This window comes from Eublepharis macularius, chromosome 1, assembly GCF_028583425.1.
Source record: "Eublepharis macularius isolate TG4126 chromosome 1, MPM_Emac_v1.0, whole genome shotgun sequence".
Taxonomy (NCBI): Eukaryota; Metazoa; Chordata; class Lepidosauria; order Squamata; family Eublepharidae; genus Eublepharis; species Eublepharis macularius.
In genome coordinates, this window is record NC_072790.1 from 207,173,361 (window position 1) to 207,185,861 (window position 12,501).

Genomic DNA, 12,501 nt, shown 5'->3' on the forward strand with positions numbered 1-12,501 from the left:
TTGATTATCTATTTATTGACTTTTGTATATGATATTTATGAAATTAATTAATTGTCCTTGTAGCACTCTGGCACATCAGCACTTTAAGTACGAGAGTGGGACAGCCAGCCCTAAATTTTACTGCGACTCAAGAGATCTGGGAACTTGTAGTTGGCTCAGGAAGTGGGTAGAAAGGAGTCTTCAGCCAAACGAACAGGGTTATAGCTTTGATATAAGTATAACTCCTACCCAGTATCAGGAGACGGTTTTAACCCAGTGGAGTGCCCTAAGGTCTGCAGTAAAAGGAAAGGCGTGCTATGTGTGCATAAATTAGAGCACTGGATCTGAGAGGGGGTGACAAAGGTGGAACTGCACTCAAGTCTGATAGCACCAACCTCTCACCTAAGTCATCAACCATACTAACCACTCAACCATACTAAGTGTTTTCTGCCTCATGCGAGTGAAGCAATCTGTGCAAAAAACCCCCTATCTATTTATCAAAGCTTCTAATTACCTGCCTACACTTCTACCTATCCATCCTAGCTGTGAATAAACTTTGTTATCTTTTAAACTTCCATAAGTCTCATGTGCCAGTTTTATTTCTGAGGGAAATGTAAACCCCTGTTTTTCAGAGGACTAGTGATAAGATATGTGACCAAGCGGAATAGGGAAAGAAAACAAAAATATCAAGAGATTATAGATAACTTGGAGAAAAATGAGAAAGGTTTGAAAAGGGATCCCTCAAACTTGAATTTAAAATCTAATATTAATATATTACAAAATCAAATTAATTTATTATTAACTGAAGAAATTGCTAAAAATGTTAAATTTGCTAAACAAAATTACTTTGAATATGCAAATAAACCGGGACAATGGCTTGCTTATAAACTCAGCAGGAAAGAGAAAAGAGAATGATACATGGACTATATGATGCTACGAAGATAGAGAGGACACAAAAGGAAGATCTGAAGAAAATAGTGGAGTCTTTTTATAAACAAATATATGGGAAAGTGGAGATACCAATAGAGGACCAAAATCACTTCTTACATAAGCAAGACCTCCCTAAACTTTCAGAGGAGAATAAGAGACTTCTTAATGACCGTATAACAGTGATGGAAATAACGGAGGCTATATGCAAGCAAAACATTGGGAAAGCTCCTGGACCAGATGGATTACCAGCAGAGTATTATAAAGTGATGGAAGATGTTATTTTACTAACTTACAAGAATACAATTGCTACAGTGATTGAAGAAGAGACCATATCAGATTCGTGGATGGATGCCACTATTTCGTTGATTCATAAAGAAGGAACGGACTTAAAGAAATTAAGAATTATCGACCTATATCTTTATTAAACTGTGATTATAAAATATTTTCTTCAATACTAGCTATGAGGCTTAAAAAAATACTGCAGGAAATAATACATCAAGACCAAGCTGGATTTCTCCCTAAAAGACAAATGAGGAATAATATTAGAACTACTTTAAATTTACTGGAATACTATGAAGTACACCCGGAAAAAGCGATGGCTTGATATTCTTGGATGCTAAAAAAAGCTTTTGATAATGTCAGTTGGCAATTTTTCATAGAGCAAATGAAAGAAATAGACTTTGGAGGAAATTTCATAAGAGCAATAGAAGCTATATATAAAAAACAAAAAGTTAAAATAATTATTAATAATGATTTGACTGATACAATCTGGATAGAAAAAGGGACAAGACAAGGGTGTCAACTCTCACCTTTGATTTTTGTACTGACCTTGGAAGTACTGACAAGAGCTATTAGAAAGGACCCCATATTTAAGGGAGCAACAGTTAAAGGACATAAATATAAACTACAGACATTTGCTGATGATTTAATGTTTATATTGGAAGATCCAATGGACTCTATAAAGCAATTAATGCATCACATTAAGGAGTATGGTGCAATGGCAGGATTGAAAGTGAACTATCAAAAGACAAAAGTTATTACAAAAAACATGACTTCAATACAAGAAGCGGAACTAATTAAGTCGACAGGATTTCAATCAAAAAAGAAAAAATATTTGGGAGTATATATATCTGCAAAATGTAGTTTTTTGATGAAAGATAACTATGTGAAACTACAACAAGAGATCAAGAAAGATTTAGAGAGATGGGGACATCTTCAACTATCATTTATGGGAAGGATTGCAGCCATTAAAATGAATGTTCTGCCACACCTCATGTTCTTATTTCAAACTATTCCCATCTATATTAATCAATCCTTCTTTAAGGATCTGAATAAGTTAATCTCAAAGTTCATATGGCAAGGGAAAAAACCGAGAATTAAATTGAAAGCACTTCAAGACTTTAAAGAAGATGCAGGCTTTTTGCTTCCAGATTGGCAAATGTATTATAGAGCATGTTGTTTAGTGTGGATGAGAGAGGGGATTATGTTAGATAACCCAAGACTGTTGGCAATTGAAGGCCATGATTTAAAGCTAGGTTGGCATGCATTTGTCTGGTACGGGAAAGCTACTGACCATAAATATTTAAAAAATCAAATGATAAGAAAATCTATTCTTTCAGTATGGGGAAAGTTGTATCATTAATATATGCTAAAACGCCAAAATGGGTCTCCCCTTTGGAAGCTTTCACACAACTGAATGTATTCTCAACAGATAAAATTGTTAGATATAAAGAATTATTGGATGATAAAGGGGCTTTAAAAACAAAAGAATTATTAAAGCAAGATATCAATTTAGATTGGTGGTCAAGAGTACAGATTGACTCTAGATATCATAAAGATAAAAAGTTGGGGGGCTTTTATACGGAACAAACTGAATTTGAAAAATTGTTATGTGCTTCTGATGAGAAACTGATCAAAAAGATGTATGTATTTTTAATGTGAATGATGAAGGAAAATGAAGTGGTAAAAGGTTGTAAGGTTAAATGGTCACAAAATCTGGGATGTGAGATTGATTCAGAACAATGGAATAAAGTATGGAAGACATATTGTTGAGGGCTTTCACAGCCGGAGAAGGTTAGTTGTTGTAGATTTTCTGGGCTGTATGGCCGTGGTCTTGGCATTGTAGTTCTTGATGTTTCACCAGCACCGAGATCTCTGTCTTTTGGTGCTACCAGGGCCGGCGTGCCCATTGAGGCCAGGTAGGCAGTGACTTCGGGTGCAGGGTGCCAGAGGGAGCACCGGAGGAGGTGCGGGGGGCGGGAGTGTGTGCCACAGAGCTGCAGCCTCCTATCCCTCCCGCCCCGCGCCGCCACCAGCACACGCCCCCGGCGAGGCGCAGCCACCGTGGGCAGGCATCTGCGGCGGCACAGGCAACAGAGCGGGAGAGCTCAGAGGCCGCCTGCGCACCGTCAGAGCCACCCGCCGCAGTGATCGTGCTGGTGGCGGTGCGCGCGCTCCCGTGATGATGTCACGTGTGATGTCATCACGCAGGCCGGAGCACGTGGGCTTGCGCGCACGTGGGGGGGTGCCCGGCTGGCCGGCCACGAGCGCCGAAAACCCTTGTGCCGCCCCTGGGTGCTACACCTCTGAGGATGCCAGTCACAGCTGCTGGCGAAACATCAGGATTCAGGAACTACAATTCCAAGACCATGGCCATACAGCCTGGAAAATCTACAACTAAAGTATGGAAGGTTAATATGAAAATAACTTAATCTGTTAATTTTAAAGAGAATTTATATAAAATGTTTTATAGATGGTATCTAACTCCAGATAGATTAGACCCTGGATACCATTTTGCAATTGGATTAAAAATAAGCATAAAGATTTGAACTGGCTAGGAATGTAAAAGGATTTAAATGCCTTACTATTAACAGCAAATGTTATTTACTATGAATGTTTAATGACATACTGAGTATTGTTGTAAGCAGACTATTATGGATATATTTATCTTTCTTCTCCTTTTTCTTTTTCCTAATTCTCTTCTTTTTCTCTTCTTGCTTCTTTATATCTTTCTCTCTCTTTTCTATTTGCTGTTTATTTGAAAAATCAATAAAACATTTTTTAAAAAGAAACTCAGCCATACTGTGTTTTCTGCCTTATGTGAGAGAAGCAATCTGTGCAAAAAAACCCCAACCCTATCTACTTACTGAAGCTTCTAATTACCTGCCTGCACTTCTACCTATCCATCCTAGCTGTGAATAAACTTTGTTATCTTTTAAACTTCCATAAGCCTCCTGTGCCTGTTTTATTTCTAAGGGAAATGTAAACCCCTGTTTTTCCCTCTACTTAAATTTGGCTGGGTAACATCGCAACCTATATGTTCCTTAAGGGCGGGACAATAAAGAAAGTTAAGTTACAGGCACAAACACCACTGACCGCTTCCCAGCCCAGGAGGCAGCTTCCTACGCTTTGGGAGGAAGATTTTACCTCAAAGTAGGGGAAGGACCATACTAGCTAGAGAAAGCAAAGGGTTTGCAACAGTTGCTATCTGGCATATCTTGAAATCAATAAAAGCTGCAGCTTGTTTCCAAAGAGCTCTGGAGTCTTGTATCTTTCTTGGCCCCTGTAGCTTGATAAAAGAACCTGCCTGACTAACTCTTGCCATCCCTAGTCTTAATATAATTTATTTCTGACATTTTGGCACAGTGAACAGGGTCCACCAGGTGATCAGGAAGGGAGATAATAGGATTTCAGGTTCCTTCAGGACTTGGGCACTGGCAGTTTTCAAGAAGAGGCTGGATGAATACTTGTCAGAGATGCTTTAGGCTGATCCTGCACTGGGCAGGGGGTTGGACTAGATGGTCTGTATGGCCCCTTCCAACTCTATGATTCTATGTAAAGGAATAGTTTAATAGCAGAGAGAGCTCACACATAGCAGAAATTTTGGACAACATTGCATTTTGGATAAGATTGCAAGAGGGTACACAGAAATATTTTTCAAGCTCCAGCTGGACTTTATTAATTGTGAAATCTTCCGCTCGGCTCCTTCAGAAGGAAGCTGAATCAAATGGGCACCTTTGCCACCTACTGTATATTGGAAAAATGCTATCCAAATTTCTTCCACAGTGTTTGACCTGAAAAACACTTACATGCTTTAACACTAGTTAGCGAAAAGTTATAAAACCCCCTAGGCTCTACATTTCATATCTGACAATATCTAACCATGTGAGAGAATTTTTTTAGATAACCCAAATCCCATCTTACCTAAAATTCCTAAGAACATCTCTCTCCCTCCAAGTAGACCCATTATTTCTGGCAATGAGTCAATCTTTAAACCTATTTCCTCAGGCCATTTGTCTCTATGGTACCATGATATCAAGGACACCACTGATTTCATTAATAAATTGGATGAAATATATGTTGACACTGATGTCCTTTTGGTCACTCTTGACATAGCCTCTGTTTCTACTAATATTCATCAGATAGGAGTATTATCTATTCTAAAAAAGTACTTTAAACAAAAGACGCAATAGATACCCCCTCACATCTTTCCTTATGGCATTATTAGCGATAGCTTTGAAAAAGAAGTACTTGGCATTTAATAATAAATTTTATTGGCGAATTAAAGATACCAGAGGTAGCCAACTTGTATATGGGTCATTTTGAAGGATGTTTTGTACACTCCACTGATAATCGTTTTCTGGAATTTATTAATACATGGTAGTACTTCATTAATGACATTTTCTTGCTAAAGCAAGTTACAACTGGCTTGATATACAAAATGAGAACAGAATGAGTGAGGCAGCTGCAAGGCACAGTTGGGCCCTGTCCCTCACCTGGGGGGGGGGATGTTCCCTGGCAAGGAAGTATGCTGACGGCCCACTGCAGGGCTGCGAGCATCCCTGTCCGCTCCTAGGCAGCTTTCCTGGGATTATGCCCCGTTGCATGACATGGTACATTGTGCTGGGAGGGGCTGGTTCAGGCTGCCCTAGTATGCCCACACTGCTGGCCTGAGTTGTGGGAGCCCAGCCTCATGCAAGGGGAATGGGGAAGGCATGAGGACTGGACTCCTGCCCTTGCTGACCTATCAGTGTGTGCGTGGTCGCTCCTTTCAGTTGGGCCTCTGGAGTACCTGTTACAAGATGTTAGCCACACCATGGCCGTCGTCACACGGGCATCTCTTCCGTTAAATTTACAGCATATAGCGTCCTACCTGTTATCGGCACAGTAACGTTTCTTTGGGTCACCTAACAGCTCTTCGCGCCACCAGCTGTCCACACCGAAGCACTCTGTTCTGTTCTCTCTAACCGCGCAGAAGCAGCTCCTCCCCCCCCTTTATTTATTATTCTGGCGTTTAATTCCGCTATAACGGAATAACAGCATATAAACATTCCATTAGAGCAAAACATTATGACCCTTTTGTTTTTCCAACTTTGAAATTATATAAATAGCCCTTTGCCCGCAGAAAACTCCGTCTGACGTGATCCCCATCGCTGAAGACTCTGCCATGGCGACTGAGTCATTTTTACTTCCGCAGAAAGTTTGCATTGTGTTATGTCGTTATGGCATTATAAGGACATAATAAAATTTTTAAAAGGGGAGTCGCAGGAAGAAATAGATTCTGGGATTGAAGGGAGGGCATAGGACGTTGCGAGGTGAAATACATCGATGTGAGGCATTCACACTGAGGCACAAAATAGCGCGAATATCAAGCACAAAGCAGAAGAGAGAAAATCGCTACAGTGTTGGAATAAGGTGGGTGTTTGCCGGGAAATAGCGCCATTTTAGCGCTAAATAAAAGCCCGTGTGACGACGGCCCATTTGCTCTCTGCATTAAGTGTTAGGGCACAATACTCCCCTGGTAGTGATCTGTGCCCTCCCTGTGCTTCTCCTGCCACTGAAGTGCAACACTGCATACTCTAAATCTGCATGGCAGAGTGCTGAGATAGAGTCCCGTGCTGCATGCTCTACCTAAAGAATTACAGATAGCCCTGGCTGGGGTCAATGTTGTGCTGGGGGGAGAGAGGGCTGTGATTAGGTACTGGGGAGGGAGGTAATTGCACTATTGTCTGCATGATATGCTCCACTGGAGCATTTGGGCACACTGCACCTGTGGGGGGCACTTGACCTTTTCCACTGAATGTGAGTCTATGGGTTGTGCCGTCTTTTTTTGTCGGCATATGTGTCCGTTGCTGTTGGGGAAGGCGTGTTCCTGGCCTGGAATGGTCTAGGAAGCTAACTCCCTCCAAACACCCCTTCCTGCCCCATCCCACAGCAGAGCAGGGATTTACTCCAGTGGCTTGCTAGCTGGGAGAGATAAGCTGAGGCACAGACTGATGGTGGTGTCAGGGTGATGCATCAACGGAACTCCAGCTTACGTCAGTGTACCTCAGAATATGTGGAAATAGCGGCTAGTTGACTCCCTGAGTGTTCCGCTCCCCTACCCCACACAACTGTGCTGTAAATGTCCATGGGAGAAGTTGTACCGTTGACAAAACCTTGAGGAAACTTAGAACATGTATCATAGAACACCATCTTAAAAAAAGAGGTGCCCTTGGGTTCAGCACTTTGTAGAGCACAACCATGTTTCAATGGTTTCAATAAGAACACTGCTGGTATGTCAATTCCAGGTAAAACAGGGAAGTGTTTCTGGCAATTCCTAGACCTACCCTGGTCACCCCCTTGGTTGTACCTGGAAGCAATGTAGTGATGTTTGCAACATCACTGACATTAGATGCTGCCCAATGTCCCCCCCCCCCAAACCCTACTCCTGCCTTGTCTCTGGATCTGCTCTTTTCCCCACAAATGCAGCAGCTTGTATTGGCATTGCTCTATGGTTCATCCTGAGTTGCCAGCTCCAAGCTGGGAAATTTCTGGAGATTTGGGGGGCGCAGCCTGGAGAGGGTGATGTTGGGAGGGGCGTTATCATGCTCTACAGACTACTCTCCAAAACAGCCATTTTCTCCAGGGGAACTGACCTCTATGGCCTGGAGATCTATTGCAATTCTGGAAGATCTCCAGCCACCACCTGGAGGCTGGCAACCCTAAGACAGAGATATGCCTACATAGGTCCTAGTTGTCTCCCTGTATGCTCCTCCCCCCGCCCCCCGTTTGTACAAATAACGTGTGAATGATTTAACAAGCGTCTGTCTAGGCACTGACTGGATGGCAATAAACGAAAGCATTTATTTGTACAGATCATATACAAAAAATAGAGACAATTACTTATATAAACTGCCGAGGGCAAGCATCATTCTAAAAGAGGCACTACGCTTTCTCCCAAAGAATATCGTCTGTCAGACCGCATGCACCCATCACCTGAAAATGAAGTATTTTTTGCTTGGAACTATTTTTTCTAAATTCATAAGTCCATTGCATCACTCATTGACTTAAAACATATTATTAGCTAACCATTTAAGCGGGCGACATTAATAATAACAACAATAAACAGAACTAGATCTCTCGTACAGGCCGTGGGTCACAGACTGTGTGGAAATCAGTTCTGCTCTGTCCAGTGCGGGCGGGGCTCGCTGCCGATTAAGAGGGTTTCCAATCTGAACCCTCGGGCTGCCAGCACCGCCGCCTAACCCTGCACTGGACGACTGCCCCTTCAGAGCGTTTTCCACCCCAAGAACGACACAACGGAGCGCTGCCCCCGCCCATCCAGGCTGAGAGGCCGCGGAGGCGCCTAGCGGACCCTCCCCCTTCGGCCTTCGCTGGGCGGAGACAGAAATTTGGCGCGTGACGAGAGGGGCAGGGAGGGGGCGAGGGGCAGATTTCGTTCCTGGAAGGCCTCGCCGGCGCGTAGGGCCGTTGGCTGCTCCCTCGGCCGCCATGTCTCGTCAGAGCTCCCTCCTCACTTTCTTCCCCAAGGCTTCCGCCGCGCAAAACAACCCGCCGCCGGCCGAGAACGATGATGGGGATGGCGGCGGGAACTCGCCCAACCCAGGCTCCGCCGGGGCGAAATCTCAAAGCGGTTCTCGGGGCCAACGGAGGGCAATGGCGGTGGCAGCCGCAGCGGCATCGTTGGTCCCCGCTGCCGAGAGGTAACCCGCCCGCCGCCAAAGTGCGGGGGTGGGGGTGGCCGCGTATCTTCAGGTCTTCCATGTAGGCCTTAAGGGGGGGCGGGGAGAGGCTAGCCGGATCAAGGGGCACAGGCCCGTTCCCTGAGGTAAAATGGTGAGGCAGAAGCAGGGCAGGCGAGGACTGGATTTTGGCGCGGAATCGGGAGCGGGCCTGGGAGCGTCGGTCGCAGTTCATATCTCGGTAGTAAGCCGCTGCTCGCTCCAGTCTGCGTGGAGAAATGTGATGTGGTTGCGCGCCCACGGAGGAGGGAAGAACGCTGTAAGCCTCAGCGGGCGCCCATGGGGGAGAAGAGTAGTATAAACGAAGTAAAATAAAAATATTTAAATGAAATATTCAAATGCAAGCCCTGTCGCATTGTATGTATTGATAAAGGGATGGGGACTGTAGGCCACACTACTGCGTATTGCCTGTAGATGTAATTACGCTATTATTGGATAGGTGCTCCATGTCGTGTCAGTTTGCTTGTGTATTGTTTCAGCTCTGTAGTGGATTTCTTGTTTTCAAATTCCTATTGTTTATTGAATGTCCCAGCTCTTGATCATATGGAATTACACTGTGTAATCTGCCTTGAATTTCAGTAAGAAATTGGACTATAAATAAGTGAAAATAAAAAGGGAGGAATGAAGTAAACCTGCTAATTTCCCCATGATACTCAGACTCCTCAGTAGTGAATTCCATTGAATTCAGTGGGACTTGATTGTAGGTAGAATGCCATCCATGGCTGTGACATTTTCTGTATATGTTTGCCCAGTTTACTTAAATGGAAGAATATTTGTCATTAAGAAAAAAGGGGCTTTTTAAAATTTGCAAACAAGTTACAATTTTGTACAGTAATTAAAAAAGCTATTTTGTGTAAATTCCGCTTTTATTAGAGGAATTGGCCTACAGTCAGAGACGGCTTCCTTTCTGGTAAATATGGTACTTAGCGCAGTATAAACCACTGAACACATGGAGGTGTATTATACCAAGTTAGTTTGTTACAGTGCTCTCCTCAGCCTAGTTATGCCCATTGACTTCTGTGAATTTAGAAAAGTGTAACTGTTTAGAATTGCACTGTTAGCCCCCTTCAAGTCATGCTTGTCTGTTGTGACTGGCAGCAGCTGTCTAGGGTCTCTAAAGGATCCTTTTTCTTTTTTTAATTGGAGATCAGAAGTGAAAGTGACTGATGACAAGTTGTGTTCCAAATATTTTTTATAAGTTGGGTGTTTGGAAATTGGAATGCGTTTTTCCCATAGGGATGCATATAATAGATAGTGATTATGTTCCCAGATTAGTCTACAAAAGCCTATTTCATCCATAATGTAGTTGAAATATTATGTTTGCTTTGAGAAACAAGTGTAAAGCAGTACTGTAATAATATATAGTAGCAGTTAAATAAAACAGAATAAAATAATGTAGAATAAGAATTTTTAAAATTTTCTTTGAAAACTCCTGGTTCTTGCACAAATGACTTGGGACCAAGGTACCTGAAGTCTCTTCTCATACTGTCTGCCTTTCAAGCCCTTCTTTCTGTTCCCCCCCATCTTCCCAGGTGAGGTGGGTGGTGACTAGAGACATGGCTTTTTCTGTGGTGGTGCCTCACCTTTGGTACACCCACACCATTGAGGAACACCTGGTGCCTACTTTACTTACTTTTGGACACCACTGTCACACCAGGCTAAACACATCTGTAATGATCTGCTTGTTTTATTTTTATAACGTTTAAAAACCTTTGCCTTTGAACCTTTAATTCATCTTTTCTATACTTTACTTTAGACTTATACTTCAGGACGATGTGTTCACAACCTACACTCTTTTTATTTCCAGTCATGCAGAGATTCAGGTGTTCTCTGCTTAACCCAAGATTTTACTTTGAGGGTACCTTTTATGTTTGCATGACCTTTATATTGTTGCCTCCCTGACTCCCTCAAAAGGTTATCTCTGCCACCAAAGTCTTTTGCTTTAGTCTAGTAACTAGTAATATAGGAAGACTTGTTATAGATGGCAGTATGACAGAATGATAAGCACATGGAGATGGTTGTGAGGTAAAAAATAGTCTTTTCCCATAAAAGTAGAATTTATAAGTACATAAGTGTGATGTTTGCAGAGTTTTGACAACCATATAGATTTCAGAATAGTTCTTAAGCTTGGCAGTTTCAAATATAATTATCTTCTTAAAAGTATTTTCACAGTCTCAGTTACGCAAAGTAATTTCTGCACAGGTCTTCACTAACAGAATAAACTCTTCACATCCACACATATGTAGGTTCACTCAGGCCTTTCCACACACCTTGGCTGACCTAGATAGAATAATTTCACTCTGAGAAATACATAAACTAAGCCAGGTGCACATACAGTTTGTATGCCTTAGACAGAATTAGGTTCTCAGGCTTTTATACAGCTTGCCTGATTTTTCCAGAATCAGGAACATAATTTCATTGAATTTGGCAGGACAAATACTTTGTCTCAAAAAGAGACATTTTCCAAAGGAAAAATGAGGAAAAAATCTTTAGACATTTCATGCTATTGAATGAATAACAAGCACTGGAAAATGGGATCCTATACATTTTGATCTTTGATGTTATACGTTTGATACTATATGTTTTAACATTTTAGCATTTTACTCATTTCAAAGAAAAAAACCTGTAAGAATCTCCCCGCTAATCTCTCAATTTTCCCCAGGCCTTCTTCACATCTCTAATGGGCTCTTTGCAACAGCCACTAATCTCTAAGCATGAACCTTCTGAATACCTTGAAAGCCATTGCTGTAGGACAGTAGCTCTTTTGGAGATGTTACTGGAATTGAGTAGGAATATTTCATTGTTTAAGAAGGTCCTCTTTCCCATTTTAGTGTAAATGACTTCTCAGTCATGGTCTTGCCAGAGGAAGTCAGAAAAATGTCTTCTGTGCTGGTTTTTCAGAGGAAAAATTGCTTTGAGACTGAGTTAAAGATGTAAAAGTTTCCAGAAATGCAGGGTTTTTTTTTGCACATTTAGAACATTTCTAGAAATTTACACTGGGGGGAATTTTGGGGGAGGGTAGAAAATTTGGGGGAAATTGAAATATGCAATACATAACAACCTAAAGTTAGTTTATAACATAGGGATCCTATGTTGTTAAGCTGCCATAGTATGCCTAAAAAAAGGAGAGAGCTACGGAACGGAGCAATCCATAACAAAACAAAACAACCATGACCGACTTACTATTACAGTTCTTACAGACACAGTGAAAAATAAATTCCACCTTCAAAGACTTCTTTATATAACAAAATTGAATGGTCAGTCAATAGCAGAAGGTAAAGATTGTTCACAGCAGCCAGCTTATAGCGTCATACGTTTCATACATTTCAAAGTGCAATTGTGCCTGTAAACTTCTATTTTCAAAGTGCAAGTGCTAGCTTAAAAGAACAATTCCTTCTTACCAGATCATAATTTACACAATATTCAATCCAAAATGTAGTATAATCCAGACTGCAATTCATCAACATGCATACGAAGTTTTATAAATAATTATGCATATACAATTCATGTAGTAACTGCAACGGGTTTGCTAGCAAGAAATATCCCGTTTCCGTTACCCCTTCTTCAT

At 41.9% G+C, this 12,501-nt stretch overlaps 1 protein-coding gene across 2 annotated transcripts in view; it reads left to right on the forward strand.

Moving 5' to 3' along the window:
- The first annotated feature begins 8,610 nt into the window (after positions 1-8,610).
- Positions 8,611-12,501, forward strand: part of MSH6 (mutS homolog 6) — a 32,216-nt gene continuing 28,325 nt past the window's right edge. For both annotated transcript variants that reach the window (XM_054985740.1, XM_054985747.1), the window contains exon 1: positions 8,611-8,894. In XM_054985740.1, coding sequence (XP_054841715.1) covers positions 8,683-8,894 — 212 coding nt within the window. In that variant the 5' untranslated portion in view covers positions 8,611-8,682. The remainder of the gene's footprint in view (positions 8,895-12,501) is intronic.